We start from the raw sequence: 19,633 nt of genomic DNA on the forward strand, positions 1-19,633 counted from the left end.
GCCTGTTCTAAGCCTCATGGGCCAGAGAAGCAGCTTCCAATTTGCTCCACTCTCTATGGCCTTGGTGTTCCCAGCCCTGGGGAGCGAGGAGGGGCTGAGCCCGAGTTGGGGGGACCCCAGAGCCTTTTTGCCAGAAGCTGGGAAAATCCTCCTGGGGCACCTCAGCAGTGACCCCTCCTACCTGCTGGGCCCAGCCTGGAGCGTGAGGGAGCCTGGGTGCGGGTGCTCAGGGGATGTGGTGTGGGCGCAGTGCTGGCGGGACCTTCCACTCTTCTCTCCTTTCTAGAAGCAGGGGCTGCGTCCTATTTTCCTTCTAAAAGAGACTTGTTGGTGGGCATGGGTTACGGGCAAGAAACCAAACCAGTTCAATGCGAATCACATGGCCAGTGCCAGGTGTTGGGAGAGGGGCCCTGGGGCTGCGGGAATACAGTGGGCCGGGGTCTCAAAGCCAGGGTCCGCGTGCAGCTGTGCCACTGCCAACAGGACTTTGGGCGCGTCCTGTGACTTGAGCCTCAGTTCCCTCTTCTACAAAATGGAGCTAACAGCGCCCACCCGAGTGCACTGCAGGGTTATAGCACTGACTACTCGCAGCTGTCACCACTATTGCTTCTGACCCACCACAGATCTCTGCCTTCAGGACAGACAAAGAGGTGCCGGAGCCTCCCATCCCTTCTCCCCAGAGGCCAGCCTTCCTGTTTCTCCCTTACTCCCAGAGAACATGGTGCAACCAGCTGTTTTGGGGGGACTGGGGTGTCCTCCCTCCCCTGCGGGCTCCGGGCACAACAGCTAGGAGGCATGGAGTGGTCAGGTGTGGTCATCAGGGAACAAGGTTCAAGACCAACAGGCAGGGCCAGGCAGAGGTGGAGACGAGGGGCGGGAGCTGGTGGGGTCACTGGCGTACACTTTACACAACCAACGGGAAGGCCTTGGTGGCGGGGAGAGGAGAGGCGGGAGGGAGGGAAGGAATGAGGGCAGCCAGGTACCAGGGCACAAGTGAGGCCCCTCCCAGCCTGGGGGGCTCGGGGAGACCAAGAGCAGCTGAGGGGCCCCACCGCATACCCAAGGCCCACCCCTCGCCCCAGCGCCCCCGGGCCCTCCCTGCACTTGCTTTCCCCACAGTCAGCAGGTTCGGCCTCAGGGATGGGAGGATGGGAACAGCCTCCCATCCTCAGCCCCCAAGGCTGGAAGGTGAGGGACAGGAAAGAGCCACAGGGGGCTCCAGGCCCCTCTGAGGGGCTGAAAAGGACTCAGGAATCCAAACGAAAAAGGCCGAAAGGTTTTTACTCTGTGAGCCCTGGGGAGGGCTGGGCAGAGTGCAAGGTGTCCACAGGAGGGGTGGGTGCAGAGAGGAGGAGCTGGGGCCTCAGTCTTGCTTCCCGGTGTCAGTGCCGGAGAAGCGAGGGGGTGCGGGGCTCTGGAGCCCCAGTCCTGGGGCCCAGCTCGACACCTGCCTGTCCGAGTTCACACTGGAGTCCTGGGCAGTCCTCAGAGCGCAGAGCCCGCCTGAAGTCTGGGTCAGGAGAGGAACGCTGGGCAGAGGGAAAAGGCCGGCCTGGGCTGCCCGCAGCTGATCTGAGTTCTTCCAGGGCTGGAGTCTGTCTGCGGCAGAAGAGGCGCAGCCCAGGCAGGCACAGCTGAAGCCCGGTGCCGCTGTCTGCCAGAGCCGGGGCCCAGATCCTCCAGCTCCCAGGTCAGGGCTCTGGGTCAGCAGGAGAGCGGAGTTAGGCTCAGAGCTCCTCGGGGGCGCCGCGGGTGAGGGGGGAAGCCTTCTGGATGCCCTCGTCCTCCTCGGGGCTGGGGTCTCCCTCGAGGCCACCCAGCTCCTTCCTCTGTTTGCTGCCACCGCTGCTGCCACCCGAGGCCTTGGTCCTGCCACTCTTCTTCTTGGATTTCTTTCCCCCCAGGGCGGCTGTGTCCCCCTTCTTGCCAGACCACCGCTCTGCCAGGCAGCCTGGGGCAAGGAGGAGAGACACCGTCAACAGACTGCTTTGCTGGGTGAGGAGCACTGGCTGCGGAGCCACTGGGGGCGGCGACTGGAACACGTCCCAGCTCTGCCTCGTTGTGGCCCCAGGCCCGTTTTGGGGCATCTGAGGCATCCACACGTTACTCTGCACCGGGCGCGTCAGGCCTTGACCCCACCCTGTCCCATCCAGCTCCCTGAGGACAGATGCTACGATGCCCCCATTTCTTATTTCTTTTCTGTCCTCCCCCTACCCACCTCCCCTGAGGGGGAGGCAAACAACACAATCGAGGGCTGACGTGCCCTCAGACTCACTGGTATCCTTGCCCTTCAGCACGTGATTGGCACAGAGGAACTGAGTCAGGTCCTCTTCCTGGTGGTTCCTGTACCAGTCCTCGATCACCTCCTCAAACTCCTCCACCAGCACGTCGCACTGTTAACCACAACGCCTCGCGTTGGCAAAGCCCGGCGCCGACTTCTCCCAGAGGAGCCCAGCTGAGCCCCGCCGCCCACCAGGCTGGTGGCTGATTCCCGAGGAGGCTGCAGCCAGAGGGGTGAAACGACTTGACCACGGTCCCCCGGCTCCTGGTGGCCTTCCTCAGCTGAGGACCCCCCACTACCCAGCTCTGTGGGGCACAGCTGGCCTCTGAGGGCCGAGGGGTCCGTACCTGCTTCTTGAGGTCAGCCACCTCTGCAGAGGTCTCGTTCCACAGCTCGTAGGGGATGTCCATCACTACCTTGACCCCTTTGTGCACCAGGTTGTGTAGCGTCTCAAAGGTCTCCGACATGCCCTGGAAGAGGCGACCAGACATGAGAGGCAGAGACCCTTCCTCTCCCTGCCTCCTCCTCTCCCAGTGGAGCTGGAGGCCCAAGGACCCAGCTGGAAGTCAAGACCCCCTAGAGCTTCTCACACTTGTCCTGACCTTCCCCTCCCCTCTTTGAGACCTGCATCCCACAACCCCTCCACACACACGCCCTGTCCTGCCTCCCCTCACTCCTTCTTTCCAAAGGGTCCGCTGGGGCTTCCCTGGTGGCGCAGTGGTTGGGAATCTGCCTACCAATGCAGGGGACACGGGTTCGAGCCCTGGTCTGGGAAGATCCCACATGCCATGGAGCAACTAAGCCCATGTGCCACAACTACTGAGCCTGCGCTCTAGAGCCCGTGCTCCCCAACAAGAGAAGCCACTGCAATGAGAAGCCGGCGCACTGCAATGAAGAGGAGCCCCTGCTCGCTGCAACTAGAGAAAGGCTGTGCGCATCAATGAAGACCCAACACAGACAAAAATAAATAAATTTATTCAAAAACCCCAAAACCAAAAAAGCCTGCTGTTGCCCTCAGGCCCTTTGGACAAATACTCCTTTTCCAGGAAATAAGTTGGTCTTGGCTCTTTCCCCTCACTGTGACCTCCCCCATATCCAGGCCCACTCCCTGCTTCGGGTTCTTCCTATGGCTTGTGTCTTTCCTTGAGGGGAAGAGGCACAGGCGAAGCAGGGAGGACTCTTGGTTGCATAAAAAATATTCTTCTCCACGGAGACAACACACTATTTCTCCTCTATCTTTCCAGAGATCATGCACGCGACTAGAAGCAAATATACACACAAATATGTCCTCTCTTCCACCCCCACATTTTACACAAGCAGCAGTATGTATCATACACACCATTCGGCACCTTGCCTTTTTCACTTAATAATATACTTTGGGGCTTCCCTGGTGGCGCAGTGGTTGAGAGTTCGCCTGCCGATGCAGGGGACACGGGTTCGTGCCCCGGTCCGGGAAGATCCCACATGCCATGGAGCGGCTGGGCCCGTGAGCCATGGCCGCTGAGCCTGCGCGTCCGGAGCCTGTGCTCCGCAGCGGGAGAGGCCACAACAGTGAGAGGCCCGCGTACCGCAATAATATACTTTGGAGATGATCTTAGTTCAGTTCATAAAAAGCTATCTCATTCTTCGTTTTACACTTTGCAAAATGGTCTACTGAATGGCCACACTGATTTATTTAACCACTCCCCTACTGGTGAATGGTTAGGTTGGTTCTAATTTTTTTGCTATGGAAAATAATGTTAAACATTTTTAAATTAAACATGGATTTATTACCAAGTACAACATTAACACCCATTATAAAGATAAAACCTAAGACTTCTGGGGTTTGATACTATTCACCTAGGTTTCCCAGGGGTTTCTGATGGATCTCCTTTGCTATAAGGGTACTTAGGTGGAGAAATGTGGGAGACAACTCTCCTACCAAACAGGGAAGATGCAGAGACAAAGAAACATGGGCCTTGTTGCAAGAAAGCTCATTCTCCAGGGAGAGAAGCATTCGTGTACACAGTAAGCACAATAAATGTCACAAAGGCACCATGATGGAGGTCCAGGTAGGGGCCCTGTGGGCCCAGAGGAGGGACGTGGCAGTCACCGCCCCCCAAGAGTCTTCTGACATCTCCTCTAAACCCTCACAATTCGGCACAGCCTGAGTTCTCCCTGCACGAGTGCTTAGGCCTCCGAGGGGGCTGCCACCCGGGAGCATTTCTATCTGGGGCTGAGGCAGGACCCCAGTGGGCAGGCCCAGACCATCAGGGATGTGCCCACTGCCACTGAAAAGTCAGGCCGCTCAGGAGGGGAGGGGTGCCAACAGCAATGGATGAAGAACGGGGAGAGACCGAGGAGGGATGCTCCCAGGGCACGATCTTCCAGTGGCACCCAGACCAGCAGACACACTTAAACATGCAGCCTGGCCCCAGTGGGGATGAAGGGCCAGCACAAACCCAACCTTGGCAAATCGGTTGCTGCCGGTCCTCTCCTTGTGTAGGCTGTAGTCCAGGAGCCGCTTGCAAATGGTCTCAGTGACTTCGATTAACCGTAAGTCCCTGCCGAGACAGCAGCACGAGAGGGCCTGAGTTCCCCTCCTCACCCCCGTGGATTAGTGGTCCGTCCCTCCAGCCCTGCTACCCCAACACCTGCACATCTCACCAACGGGAAGGCAGAGCTGGAAGGAAGATAGGTCATCTGGGGGGGCTCTGAAATGCTGGAACACAGACCAGAGAGACACAATTTTAACAGCTCTACGGGAAGGAAGTTTTGTTTTTGTTTTTTTTAATAAAGCTAAATGATTCAGTAGATTTTTTAAAAATAAAGTAAAATGTATTAAAGTTTGATGTTAAGATATCACTTCATTTTGAAAGGATGATCGTAGTTGATGGAAGTGTTTTTTGGTTTGTTTTTAATATTTGTACCTGGCAAAGTTAGAAGTTGGTAATCTTTTCTTTTTTTCTTAGGCCACGCTGCGAGGCTTGCGGGATCTTAGTTCCCTGACCAGGGATTGAACCCGGGCCACGGCAGTCCTAACTACTGGACCACCAGGGAATTCCCCAGTAATTCTATATTTAAAAAAATTAATCCATAAAATCCAAGAGCCTGGGAATCACTGATAAGGTCCAACAGTCTTGCTTTTACAGATGAGGAATGTGAAGCCCAGAGGCATTCAGGGATTTATGAAGGCCACACAATTAGCTGGGGATAGAACCAGTGGGCAAACTTAGGTCTCAGTTAGAGCTGCCTCCCTTTGGTGGGTCTGCCTAGCCAGAAGGGAGAAGGGAACTTCGAGCTGCTGATGCCTCGAGGGACAAAGCAGACCAGGCCAGTGCCCCCCTCCCTACCACTTCACTTACGACTTGGTGTATTTGACTCCTGAGGTCTTCCGGTCCAGGATGCCATAGCCCATGTCAATCACTTCCTTGGTCTTGCCAGTTTCCTCAAAGGCTGACTTCAGCTCCACTGCGACGTATTTACACACTGGGGGAAGGAGACACAGCACAGCCTACTGAGTGCATCTTGAGCCTTTGACGGGAGCTGACTCCCAGCAAAACAGACCCGAGTGGACGCCTCTCCGGGACTGGGTTGAGTCAATGCTTGGGGCAGAGAAAGGAGTTAGCACCAGACCACCAAATGGAGCTCAGTAGGTGAAAGCGGGCTCCAAGATCCCACTGCCCCCTGTCCACTCCTGGCCCTTATTCCTACTGGCTTCATTCCTCCCAGCTCCTTCCTGCTCCCCACCCCCACAATCATTTATTTTACTTAAAAATTTTTCAAACATATAGAAATGCTGAAAGAGTACAACGAATAACTATATACCTTCCACTCACAGTCAACAGTTGTTAGTAAAAACAAACAAACAAAAAAACAGTCGTTAGTGATTTATCACACTCTCTCCCCAATATATAACATAAAGCAATGTGATAATAATAGATGTCAACAATATACACATTGTTTTTGCTAAACCATTTTGAAAGTAAGTAGACTTACATCACTCCTAAACAAGTCATCACGCATCTCTTGAGAACAAGGACCTTCTCCTACCTAACCATAAAAATCACCATACTGGAAGATTAACAATTCCAATGTCATCTAATACTCAGTCCATATTCAAATTTCCCCAGTTGTTCCCCAAATGTCTTTTTTAAATTTTTTATTTATTTAAAAAAATTTTAAGTTAATTAATTTATTTTTGGCTGTGTTGGGTCTTCTTTGCTTCGCGCCGGCTTTCTCTAGTTGCGGTGAGCGGGGGCTACTCTTCGTTGTGGTGCGCAGGCTTCTCATTGCCGCGGCTTCTCTTGTTGCAGAGCACGGGCTCTAGGCTCACAGGCTTCAGTAGTTGTGGCATGCGGGCTCAGTAGTTGTGGCTTGCAGGCTCTAGAGCACAGGCTCAGTAGTTGCGATGCACAGGTTTAGTTGCTCCATGGCATGTGGGATCTTCCTGGGCCAGGGCTCGAACCCGTGTCCCCTGCATTGGCAGGAGGATTCTTAACCACTGCACCACCAGGGAAGCCCCCCAAAATGTCTTTCATGGCTGTTTTATTTCTTGATTTCATATGTTGTTCCAACACCAGCTCTCTGTTCCTACCAAATTAATTTGCTGCATTCCCCCCACAGGCCTGTTTCTACTGTTTTTGTTCATTTATTTTCTCATTTCCTCTTACGCTTCCTTGAACAGTTATTAAGCAACTCCTGTGTCAGGCACTGCCTGGGGATACGCAGACAGAAAGAAGGTCCCTCCCTTGTAGATACTCAATCTAATGGAGCAGAGAGAAGTGTAAACAAATAATTACCATTGCATAAGGAGTGCTACCACTGAAAGTGGGCAGTGCCTGGGGCTTCAGGAAAGTGCATGATGTCCCCCTTCAGGGGGTGTCTGTCCATTCTCCTAACCTCACCTTAAAAACCCTCTCCCCCAGGAAGCCCTTCTGGATGACTCCCACCTGCTCTTGATTTCATTCTGAGACTCCGCAGGATCCATGCTCTCACTAAGGGCCTCCGTCACCTCATGTGTCTCTCTGATTCGACTACAAGGGCACTCAAAATGAGGATCACGTACTGGATTTTTTTCTTTATTCCTCTAGTCTTGGACTTTATCAGTTGGATCCTTGATAAATATTGCTCAGAGAGACTGTGCTGGTGCTCGAGCAGCTTCTGACGTCTCCGAGTGGAACGTGGTCTGCAGGCTAAATGCCATCAGCGTTGTTATAACACCAACAGCAGAGTTGGGTAGAAAACCAACTTACTACTGAAACAAATAAATCCCCTGCAGGCTTGTTTGGTGAAATTTTATAACATAGGCATTAATAGATGGCTTGGAGAACTTGGAACACATGAAAATTCCAAAATGTAAGCCAGTGACCTCAGAGTCTGCAATGAATTGTGGGTGTCTCACCTCCCTGGCTCTCCATCCAGGACCATCTGGGCTCCCTCCCCTCTTCTGTCCTGTACTGTGTACAAGCTCATCATTTTTCTGGCTCCTGTGCCCCCCGCCTTCCACACCCTCAACATGCAGTATGCCAGGCCCCGGAGGTTGGAACCCATCAACTCATCTCTCTTATACCCATCAACCAGAACCTTGCTGCCCAACTCTTCCAAACCTTACCTCTTCAAGACCCCCTCTGGGGGTCCCACCCAGAGCCAGACTTGGAGGAGACTCATGGCACAGACCCCAGATCCTCATGCACATCCACCCACTTTTTTCTGGGCAGGTTCTCCTTCCTCTGTGCCAAGGCCGCTTCCACTCAGGCTACTGAGCCAGGAGGCAGGATTTGTTGGCCAGATAGTCAGCATTTAATACCAAAGATGTCACAGTGATAAGTAAAAGTAAATATACATGATTAAGAGGAGCCTAAGGGTTGGAGTTTGCCAAGCCTTCCTATGACTGAAAATCCCTTTAAAATTATTTTTATTAATTACCTACAAAATCAGGTTGGACTAGAATGATCTAAAGATCTTTGCCAGCTCTGTGCTATTATGAGTCTAAGGAAGAGAAATGTGAACTTCTTAGGCTATGAGAATAATAAGAGAAACAGTAAGGGCTCTTTGGTATTAGAATAAGATAGGAAATGAGAAGGGGAACTGAAACCCCCAAAAGATGTTGGCTATGACTAAAAGAAGAGTGAAAGAAAGGAAGGCATCATAACCCTCTGACTGTCTATTCAAGACAGTGAGGGAGAAAGTAGAGGCTAGAATCCACATTGGGAGGCCGACCAGTGAGGTCAGCTCAGCTCTGAAGCATCTCACCTTTAATCTCTCAAACAAAAAGATTATGCTTTCCAAACTACCCCCACTTCCCAGTGCTTGGGGAACCTCTGGCCGACTGTACGCTTTGTGTTAGGATGCAACAAATTTATAGCCAACTTTCGTGGGGGGCTGGGGTTAGGGAGGGGAGAAGGAAGGAGTGGGTGTAAAGGCCTGAGGAGGAAACTGAGAAATGGAGGGGAGGAAATAAAAGGTAGGCCCTTCCCAGTCCTGAATCGCTGGTTTGCGTGCTGGCGCTCTTTTCTCTTTCCCACTCCCTCTCCTTCTCTCTCTCTCCAGTGCCACACCTTGGGAGGCCTTTGGGATTCACTCTTTTCCCATATTCCTAAAATCTTCCTCCCTCAGGAAGTTCCCCCAGGCTCTCTTCTCCTAAAGTGACCCCTTCGGCCTCAGACTCTCCTCCCCCCTCCACACACACCCACAGCGCCCCCACCCCCTTCACTCATACTTATTCCAAATACAACTACTGGCTGCTTACTAGGCACTGTGTGAATCGCTATCTGAGTCAAGGTCGCTGCCCGCAGCTCACAGCTAGTGGGGGAGACTTCCAATGACACAAAGTAGGTTGCCGTGAGGGCACAAACGGAGCGTCTCAAGCTCTTCTTCCCCCAAGACCAGTCATGTGGATCTTTTCAGTTCCTCAAACTTGTCCTTTGCTTGTAGGCCTCTCCATCTGTGGCTTCACTTCTCTTCACCCGGCTAACTCCTAATCGCTCAGGGCTTCCTGGACGAAGCCTTTCCCCCCATCTCTGGGCTAGATTTAGATGCTCCTCACCCAGCCCCCAAAGTTCTGTGCCTCCCCTACCACGGCATCTACTACCCCGATTATAAGTGCTTGTTTTCACCGATTTCTGAGCTCCAAGTGCACTGAGACCTGAACTCTCGCCCGCCCCTGTGTCCCCAACATCCAGCACAGGGCCAGGCACATAGCAGGTTCAGGGAGTGGAGACCCGCTGGAGAGCCCAGGGCCTTCGATCCCCCGACGCTTCTCCTCAAGCCCCGCCCCCTCACCTTCGCATTTGCTGGGCAGTCGAACCCAGTCGGTCTCCTCTGCTCGGGCCTGCCTCGGGCCCAGTTCCGGGGCCGCCAGAAGTAGCAGCAGCAGCAATAGCAAGGGGAGAAGCAGAAGACAGCGGGCCCTGGGCCCGGGCCGGGGCCGGGACGCGGGCTCAGGTAACGGCTCCATGGCCCAGCCGGACCCGACCCGAGCGGACCCGGCTGCGCTTCCTCCGGCTGCGCGAGCTAGGCAGCTTCCCGGAGCCGCTTCCGGGACTGCACACGTGCCTCAGCGTAACCAGGGCAACGAGGAGCCCCTCCTGCCTACTCCCGCTTTAGGCCGCCTCGTCCGGCCCCCAGAGCCGACGAAGGCCCGCGGACTAGGCAGCCAATGGGCTTTTCGGGGTTTGCCTTCTAGCGAAACGGAGAACGATCTTTTTTCGGCCTCGGCCAATGAGAGAGCGGATGGTGCCCTCAGTGACCTATGGCAACATCTTTGCCCATGCCATAACGGAGGCTCTGGGAGGGGCTGGAGGACCAGGGCTAGGGAAGAGGAAGCAGCGCCCTGGTCCTGAAAGGTATGGGAAAGAGAGTCTTCACTGCCTTCTCCGCCTCCTTGCACGTCGCTTCTCCCCTGGGGTCATTATGAAGCTAGTACTAACTGAGCACCAGTTTTTAAATTTTATTATTATTATTGCTGCTGTTGTTATTGTTCTAATTGCCGGTCACTCTAGTAGGCGCTGTGGATGAGACCTGGACGATTCCAAGAGTCCCCAGCCTTCAAGCAGCTTTCTTAGGGCCCAGTAACCCTAGATTTGTCCCAGTGAGAACTAGAACAAATCATTTCCTCTCTGAGCCTCAGTTTTAATCTGTATGATGACAAAGTGATCCTCCGAGCTGCTGTTCAAGACTTGCCTGTTCCTGCGACGCTCAAACGGGTTAATAGAATTAAGGCTTACTGAGCAGATTGTAAAAAGTTCATGCAATAATTTTCTTTTTAGTGTGTAATCTGGCTCCCTTTTCTGGCCTATTGTTTTTTTCTTTGGATTCTGAGCTCCCACAAGGCAGGGACTTGGCTAGTGAATGATTGATTTCTCTTCCGCTTCCCCAGCAACAGGGTGCCTAGCACAAGGAGTTGCTCAGTGAAACCCCCTTGTGCTGTGTCATCAAGAGGAGGACTCTCTGGGTCTTTGGGGCTGCTTCAGGCTGGCCCTGAGCTCAGTGTTCTATGGACACGCACAGACCAAGGCTGCTTCTCTGGGAGGTTGTCTGCAAATTCCATTTTTGTCCATAAATCCGTGTTTTCCAGTGTCTCTTGTTTCCTTTCTAGAGGTTGGATATTTATGCTATTTTATAAAGACTTTCAAGGACTGATGCTCAGGCCATTGACTTGTCATTTCCTGATCTTAGTTTTTTTTTTTTTAATTAATTAATTCATTTATTTATTTTTGGTTGCGTGTGGGCTTTCTCTAGTTGCGGCGAGTGGGGGCTACTCTTTTTTGTGGTGCACGGGCTTCTCATTGCAGTGGCTTCTCTTGTTGCAGAGCACAGGCTCTCGGCGAGCGGGCTCTAGAGCACAGGCTCAGTAGTTGTGGCACACGGGCTTAGTTGCTTCCAGGCATGTGGGATCTTCCCGGACCAGGGCTCGAACCCCTGTGCCCTGCATTGGCAGGCGGATTCTTAACCACTGTGCCACCAGGGAAGCCCCTGATCTTAGTTTCTTAGCTTAAAAGAGTTGTGTGGGTGACAAGGCACTTTGGATAGGCAGGAGCTGTGGTATGTAGAATTCCACAGTGTAGAGGGTCAGGACATTGTCCTGAGGTCCTCCATGCTCTCTAGGCTTTAAACGACTTGAGGAGGCTCAAGAGTCTGGCCAGGAACCCTCTTGGGAAATAACATTAATGCAGCCACAGTGGGGATTCAGAGTCTGGGGCAGGGCAGGATTGGGGGGAAGGGGGGCAAGATGGGTAGGAGGGCTGAAGCTAAGGGAAGCCTGCTTCCAGGATAAACAAAAGGGCCTCTGAGAGGACATTTACGGAGACACAGATTAGTTTGGCAGGAGCCCTGGGCTCAACATCTGGGCTGAGAGCTGGGAAGGGACAGTGGCTGGAGAAATTCTGAGATTATGGCTGGATACGCCCCCACCCCCACCCAGCCTACCCCTCCCTCATTCTGTGTGTTAGGGAAGGAGCCGGCTCTGTGGGGATGGTGGACAGGTTGATTCCCCAGAAGTTGTGCCCTGTCCCTCCTTGAAGGATCCAGGAAAGAGCTGGGAGAGTCTCCTTACAGGCTGGTGAGAGATGAACAGTGGAGGAGAGGTGAGGGTTTTCGTGGAAGAGTAGCTAAAAGGGCAAAGGGGCTCTGGCAAGCTGGGAGTCACTGATGCCATGTGTGTGGGGAGTGTTAAGAGTACAGTTCCTCACCGCCACGTTGGGGGAAGGAAGACTGAAGTAGGGCCATTGATCCAGGGAACTGTCCTGCACTGCCCCAGGGGACATCTGGATTCACATGAATGCACCCAGAGATTCTTGGGGTGATTACTGGAGAGGAAACTCTGGAAAAGGCAGGGTTTCCTGCAAGAGCTGGACTAACGGAGGACACACAGGTTACACCCCACTGTGGGAGCCTCATATTCTATCAGTGCAAGAACCCTCTTTACGAAACAAAACAAAACGAAACTAAAACCTCTTTAGTGCCTGGCTCAGAGTCGAAGCTCAGTGAATATTTGTCAAATGAATAATGACCCTTAATTGATTAATAATGTATAAGTTTGGAATTACTATCTGTGCTCTTGGCAGTGGTTATGATCCTATTACTCTGGAATCCTGGCCCTATTGTTTTTTTTTTTTTTTTTTGCGGTACGCGGGCCTCTCACTGTTGTGGCCTCTCCCGTTGCGGCTCCGGACGCGCAGGCTCAGCAGCCATGGCCCACGGGCCCAGCCGCTCCGCGGCATGTGGGATCTTCACGGACCGGAGCATGAACCCGTGTCCCCTGCATTGGCAGGCGGACTCTCAACCACTGCGCCACCAGGGAAGCCCCTGGCCCTATTCTTTTCTGTCAAGTCTGTACAAGACTTCACATCAGGCCCAGTGCCCCATCTTCCTGGGTTCATGGGCTCCTCACCCTGACCTCTCAGAGAGGTCAGGGCGAGGGTGAGGAGACAGAGAGGGGGAGGGGGCCTTGCCCCATGCCTGGTGATGAGGAAAGGAGACAGAGTTGGGACCACATCCACCCCAACCCCCAGCCCCACTCTGCAGTTTCCAGGCTCTCACCCTCAGGAAGCCTTCCCAGATTTCTGCCTCCTGTAAATCTGCCAAATTCCCTCCTCCCAGAGCAGACAGGAGTTAAAATATTTTTCATTTGCTTGTGTCATATAAGTTCTCCTTTAATTGTTCTCAGTTATCAGCACCTCAAATGTCCCAGTGTCTAGGTCAATCACCACCCTCAAGGGACTTCCAATCTGATGGGAGAGACAAAGCCTTTTCCCTCAGAAAGCCGTCAGTCTGAGGCGGGGAGACGGAGCCTAGCCCCCGGGGAAGCTCGGGTCAGCTGGAGGAGGCAGATCGCAGAGAAATGCTCCAAGGCTGGAGGCAGGAATACTGAGGGCGGGTCCCGATCGCCACGCCCTGAGCACCGGCGGCCCCCTCCTCCCAGATAGGGTTCCTGGGATCCCGACCCGGAGGGCGCGTGTGAACCCAGCGGCCGTCCCGGGGCTGCAGCGCCGGCGGGGTGGACAGGCTGAGCCCTCGGCCTGTGGTCCACCCATCATTGCGGCGAATCCAGTCGGTGGGGTCTGCGGACGATCCTCCCGGTGGCGGAGGCTGCGGGAGGAGAAGGTGGTCCGCCCGCGGGGCCGCGGGGAGCCCGGGGTCCCCAGGGCGAGGCGCCCGGGCCGGGTACCCCCGCGCGGCGGGCGGGGCGCGGAAGCGGCTGCAGGTCAGAAGCACATCCAACAGCAGCAGCTTGAAGAGCAGCAGCCGCAGCGCCTCGAGCCGCAGCGCCCGGCCCCGGGTCCCTGCGGGAGAAGAGGAGCCGGTGAGCGGCCTAGAGGCTGGCGCTCAGCCCCACGCACGCGAGAAGGTTCACCAGAGGAGAGGGAACCCAGGGGACGTCCTTCCTGGTGTCTAACCTCAGCTCTGACTGGTGATAATAACACACACCTTCCTAGCCTTCATTTAATTTGATTCCCCAGCAACCAAGGCGATGCAAGCCAGGCAGGAATTAGCATTGGGTTGCAGAGGAAGGGAAGTAGAACCTGGCTCATGACTGCATCCAGCGGGGGGTGGGACTTTCCTCCGCTCTGTCTTCCGGGGCGCCCTAGACTCCTAAGAGTCTCCCAAGGCTCGGATGCTGAGGCCATCCCTCTGAGCTGCCCAAGGAGAGCTTCAAGGACCCTTCTGCTAGCTCTCACCTGTGCTTCTCAACTGGCGTCCAGGAATTATGCTGGGGTCAGAGGATCTATCCCCACCTGACCCAGGGGTAGACAGAGGCCCAGGCTAGCCAGTGCCCCAACCCGGCAAGGCAGCCTCTTGAGGGGACCCATCAGGTCCAGAGCCCAACAGGGCCTGAGGTCCTGGTTCCTGGTACTCACCCCTGAGAGGCTCCCAGAGGCAGGTCCTGGCTGAGGAAGCCTCTCCTGCGAGTCAAGGAGAAAGGAGTAAGTCATTGGGATGGGCTGTGCCCTCCACCCCAGTGCTATGCCCTGGCCCTGCTCAGGGCAGCTCTTCTTGGAGCACTGGATAAATGGACAAATGAACCCGTAGTGGGAATCCTGAGCCCATCTGCAGCAAGTCCTCTGAGGGGCCCAGATCTCCCTCTCTCCTGGCTGTCCTCCTGCCCCTAGAGATGCCTCAGCACTTTTAGACAAGGAATCAATTTTCTTAGCAGCCTTCTTTGGAAGGCAGTACATTTACTCAACAAACATTCCTATTTGGAGGTTGAGAAAACAAACATAATTCAAAAAGAGAAAGTAAGTCATCTGGTCAATAATAATAATAGCTGGCTTTGGACATGTTACTTAACCTTTCTTTGCCTATAAAATGAGAATAATATGACCTACTTCATAAGTGTAAAGTGTTTACAACAGTGCCTGGCACAGAATAAACAATAAGTAAGTGATAGCAACTTAATATTTAATTATTGTTTGATTCTAATAGGGTGTCATATTTAGGGTGATATAGATATAGATATTAACCCTGGGTATACATAGAAAGATATTAACCTAGGAGGGAGGAGACATTATTACCTCTTGGAAGTCAGTCATCAGAGCCTGGATTTGAATGAGATATCACTGTTTCAAATCCCAGAACTCAGGACCCTGAAGCCACCCTCCTTTGACCCCAGACATCACATCACCTAGATGGTTGGCACTTAGATGCCCTTCATGCCCCCATGGCCTGGATTCTGCCCTCCCTGCCACCATATCCTGGTTTCAGGGTGTGTGAAAGGGGCAGGGAGCAACCACAGGGGCCCAGGCTCTGTCCCCACCTGACAACTGTAGAGGCTGTGTGCTCTGGCTGTGGTCCCCAGTCCCAGGTCCAGTGTGGCAGACCAAGGTCTCCCAGGCTGCCAGGTCCTCAGAGGGCAGGGAAAGCTGAGCCAAGCTAGTCCAGGTGCCATCAGCTGCTGGGGAAGGGCCGTAGGTGAAGGCATCTAGTGAGCTGCCATTCCCAGCTGAGAACCAGATGGGACTCTCAAGGCCAGGGGGTGCAACGTCGAAGACCAGGCAAACCACCAGAGTCTGCTGCTTCCCATCCACCAGCAGTGTGATTGGTGGGGCCAGAGAGGGGAAGGGTGTGCTGCCCACACCTGCAAGAGAGCACGCACTTGTAGGGGGCTAGGTCTGTCCTTGCCCTCCCAGGTCAGGATCTCACATCCTTCCCTCTGGATTTCTCTCCTTCCATCTATCCTTCCACCAACCATTAATCTATCCTTCTACCCACTCATCCATCCCTCTCTTCTTGCATTTACCTATCTAACCACCTTCCTTCCCTCTATCCTTTCATTCTCCCATCTATTCATCCATCCTTTCTTTTTTTTAAAAAAAAATTTATTTATTTATTTTTGTCTGTGTTGGGTCTTCGTTGCTGTGCGCGGGCTTTCTCTAGTTGCGGCGAACAGGGGCTGCTCTTTGTTGCAGTGTGCGGGCTTCTCATTGCAGTGGCTTCTCTTTGTTGTGGAGCACAGGCTCTAGGCATGTGGGCTGCAGTAGTTGTGGCACGCAGGCTCAGTAGCTGTGGCTCGCGGGCTCTAGAGCACATGATCAGTAGCTGTGGCACACGGACTTAGTAGTTCCGCGGCATGTGGGATCTTCCTGGACCAGGGCTCGAACCTGTGTCCCCTGCATTGGCAGGTGGATTCTTAACCACTGCGCCACCAGGGAAGTCCCTCATCCATCCTTTCTTCCATCATCCATCTCCTCTACATCTCTTCTTTCTACTTTCCATCTATATGTTTTTCCATCCATCCATCCATCCATCCATTTATCCATCTTTCCTTCCTTCCATTCATCCATCCATCCTTCCATCCTTCTGTCACCTATCTATCATACGTGAATCTCTCTGTGCCAGGCACTGGGGATACACATTAATTAAAATATTGTCCCTGCTCTCAATGATCTCAGTCCCATGAGAAAGACAGCAGATGCAAACAAATACTTATAGTACCTTGTGCCAGCCTCAAGAGAGTGGTTACCTCTGAGGAGGAAGGGAAGGAAATAGAATCTGGAATGAGATCAAAAGGGGCCTCAAATGTATCTGTAACTTTTTGTTTCTTTTAAATAATATTTGATTCAAATATGGCAACATTTTAACTATTTGCTAATCTGAGTGGAGTATGCATGGTTGTTTCTTGTATTATTCCCCGTTCTTTTCTGTAAGTTTGTAGTATTTTTTTGTTTGTTTGTTTCATTTATTTATTTTTGGCTGCATTGGGTCTTCATTGTGGTACACGGGCTTCTCATTGCGGTGGCTTCTCTTGTCGCGGAGCACGGGCTCTAGGCACGTGGGCTTCAGTAGTTGTGGCTCACGGGCTCAGTAGTTGTGGCTCACGGGCTCTAGAGCACAGGCTCAGTAGCACGAGCTTAGTTGCTCTGCAGCATGTGGGATCCTCCCGGACCAGGGCTCGAACCTGTGTCCCCTGCCTTGGCAGGCAGATTCTCAACCACTGCGCCACCAGGGAAGTCCCTGTAGTATTTTTTAACAGCTTTGTTTAGATATAATTCAAGTACCATACAATTCACCCATTTAAAGTGTATGTCCGGGGACTTCCCTGGTGGTCCAGTGGCTAAGAGTCTGCGCTCCCAATGCAGGGGGCCCAGATTGGATCCCTGGTCAGGGAACTAGATCCCACATGCTGCAACTAAGAGTTCACATGCGGCAACTAAAGATCCCGCATGCCACAATGGAGATCCCAAGTGCCGCAACTAAGACCCAACACAGCCAAATAAATAAATAAATAAAATAAAGTGTACATCTGTATTATTTTATAATTAAAAAAACAAAAATAAGTCATGTGGTACTGCAAACATTTGTCCTATATCTTTCAGAATAGTCCTGATTTTCCAAAAACTTATTCTTTTTGGTAAAGATGACTCATTTAATATATGACAAAATCTTAGTTTTGAATAGTTGGACATCAGGAATTCCCTGGCGGGCTAGTGGTTAGGACTCAGTGCTTTCACTGACATGGCTTGGGTTCACTTCCTGGTAGGGGAACTAAGATACCACAAGCCACTTGGTGCAGCCAAAAAAAAAAAGAACAGTTGGATACCTTTTCATATAAATAAAATCTCAAAGGTTAAAACCTACAAACAAGGGACTTCCCTGGTGGCACAGTGGTTAAGAATCCACCTGCCAATGCAGGGGACACAGGTTCGAGCCCTGGTCTGGGAAGATCCCACATGCCGCGGAGCAACTAAGTCCGTGCACCACAACTACTGAGCCTGTGCTCTAGAGCCCTCGAGCCACAACTACTGAGCCCACGTGCCACAACTACTGAAGCCTGCGTGCCTAGAGCCCGTGCTCTGCAACAAGAGAAGCCACCCTAATGAAAAACCCGCGTGCCACAACGAAGACCCAACACAGCCAAAAATAAATAAAATAAATCAAACAAACAAACAAACAAAAAAACCTACAAACAAATTCACACCATGAGTTAGGTGCAGCCAGGCTAAAGAAATGCCCCAGGGTGCCGGGAAGGGAGGCCATAGAATCTCGTGGGGACTTAGAGGTGGGGGGGGTGCTCACAAAATATTTCTTTTTTTTGGCTGCATCACGTGGCATGTGGGATCTTAGTTCCCCGACCAGGGATCAAAACTGTGCCCCCTGCAGAGGAATCCTAACCACTGGACTGCCAGGGAATTCCCTCACAAAAGATTTCTTGAAGGTCAAATAACTGACCTAGAAGCAGGAGTATGGTAAGTAGCCCGCTCAGGATTTGAATTCAGACCTCGGTGACTCCAAATCCCACAGACTACCCCACTTGGAAGGATGACTAAGATTTGCTACATGACACAGTGGACCAAGCCTGGGACATGTCCTCAGACAGAGTTGATTTGACTCTTGACTTGTCCACTTAATTTAGAGTCTTAATTGTCCCATTGATATAATGGGGTTAATAACACCAGCCCAGTAAAATTGCTGTGAAGAATAAAAATCAGGAATATAAAACACCTTGGCAGATAAGTATCAATACTAATATTGATAAGGCATCACAAACAAAGGGAGGAGAGAAGGCTGGCAATGAGCTCCAGGACCCTCAACCTCCTGAGCCTTCTCAGCTGTACAGAGACACACTCCCCTAGCTGAGTTCAGCATCTCCCTCCTCCTTGAAACCTCCCAGGATTGCTCCTCCTCACCCTAGCTGCTTCTTTCCCAGAGCTCAGGCCTCCCGACACGGGCTCTCCCCGATCCACATGGGTGTGGTTTATCTCCCTAGCGAGGGCGAGGTGGTGACATACTGGGGGCCAGCTTTAGAACAAGGAGATGCCCCAACTCAAAGTCAAGGACCTATCCCCACCACACACATGCAAACATGCACAAGCTTCTAGATGAAGCTGGAATTCTCAGAATTTGACTCCTTTGTCTCCAGCCTTGATCTTTGGAGGACCGGGATCGGGGTCGGGGGTCAATACACTGGGAAGTCACTGAGGCCTTGAGACTTCTGAGAGCCCATTTTTAGGGGGAGCTGGGAGTGAACGTGAGACACCCTGAGCCCTGAGGGTAGGAGACTGGACAGTAAGGAGGGTGGGACCTCACCATGTTGCCCGTGCCCCATCACCCCATATAACACAACACAGCCAGGCTACCCCCCCCATCATACACACCTGTCCAGCTTGCTCCGAGAGGTGAGTACCCTTCTTCCCAACACTGTGGGCTCCAGGGGAGCAGGACTTGGGGGCCCCAGAGCAAGATAGCTGGGAGGTATAATACAATGGGGAAGGGGATGATGGGCTTCTGGTGAGACCCTCCCCAGAGGACCCAGGTACCTCTGTCCTGCCTGCCTGCATCCCTCCCACACCTAGGGACGCCCAGAGTGAGGGAGTAGGCTTGGGCAGACTAACGGGGCAAAGAGGGATGCAGGGAGGGCGCTCACCTGTGGGCAGGGCTGGACACCCGAGGGCCAGGAGAAGCAACAGCCAAGTCCCAGGCATGGCCCACCTGAGAGGAGGCAGGACCCAGCTGCAGACCTGGGCTGTGGGCTGGGGGAGGAGGCGGCCACAGGACTGCCTCGCAGGCCACAGGCCCAGCTGCATCTCAGCTGCTCCACCACGGAGCCGTTTCCCCAGGTGAAGGGCCCCTCCCACCTTCACCCTGGCCCCCAAACCCAGCATTCTCTCACTCTCTCACGGGTCCAGGGAACTCAGAGTGCCACTACCACACCAGGAGTCAGATGCCACACCCCCTCCCATCTGAAGAGCACTTCACAGTGTGCAAAGCCTTTTCCCAGTCACTGCCCCTGCCATCTACAGGATCCAGAGCACTTGACGGTAGGTCAGGGGCTTAACATACAGCACTTCATTCCATCCAGCCAACAACTGTGAGTTCCATTTCACAGGTGAGGCAACTGAGGCTCAGAGAGATTGAGTGACCTTCCCAAGGCCA

General features: G+C 53.0%; 2 protein-coding genes across 6 annotated transcripts; both read right to left on the reverse strand.

Moving 5' to 3' along the window:
- Nucleotides 1-1,262: 1,262 nt before the first annotated feature.
- On the reverse strand, nucleotides 1,263-9,775 carry CNPY3 (canopy FGF signaling regulator 3). 5 transcript variants are annotated; one of them, XM_082662590.1, is made up of 7 exons: nucleotides 9,545-9,775; nucleotides 5,626-5,749; nucleotides 4,928-4,982; nucleotides 4,728-4,850; nucleotides 2,629-2,751; nucleotides 2,276-2,393; nucleotides 1,263-1,951 (listed from the first exon to the last, which is right to left on the reverse strand). In XM_082662590.1, exons 1-7 carry the CDS (start codon nucleotides 9,717-9,719, stop codon nucleotides 1,728-1,730), a joined length of 942 nt encoding a protein of 313 aa, XP_082518716.1. In that variant the 5' UTR covers nucleotides 9,720-9,775; the 3' UTR covers nucleotides 1,263-1,727. The 5 variants fall into 5 exon arrangements, 3 of the variants coding, with proteins under 3 accessions (XP_082518716.1, XP_082518717.1, XP_082518718.1); XR_014297246.1 differs by having other exon boundaries at nucleotides 1,812-1,951; nucleotides 2,276-2,500; XM_082662591.1 differs by lacking the exon at nucleotides 4,928-4,982 and having other exon boundaries at nucleotides 4,728-4,824.
- Nucleotides 9,776-13,075: 3,300 nt separating this feature from the next.
- On the reverse strand, nucleotides 13,076-19,182 carry PTCRA (pre T cell antigen receptor alpha; the record flags this gene model as incomplete). Its single annotated transcript, XM_082663962.1, has 5 exons — nucleotides 13,076-13,545; nucleotides 14,122-14,166; nucleotides 15,018-15,338; nucleotides 16,196-16,225; nucleotides 19,125-19,182. 5 exons carry the CDS (start codon nucleotides 19,180-19,182, stop codon nucleotides 13,076-13,078), a joined length of 924 nt encoding a protein of 307 aa, XP_082520088.1.
- Nucleotides 19,183-19,633: the final 451 nt, after the last annotated feature.

This window comes from Grampus griseus (assembly GCF_964374135.1).
Source record: "Grampus griseus genome assembly, chromosome: 10".
Lineage (NCBI taxonomy): Eukaryota > Metazoa > Chordata > Mammalia > Artiodactyla > Delphinidae > Grampus > Grampus griseus.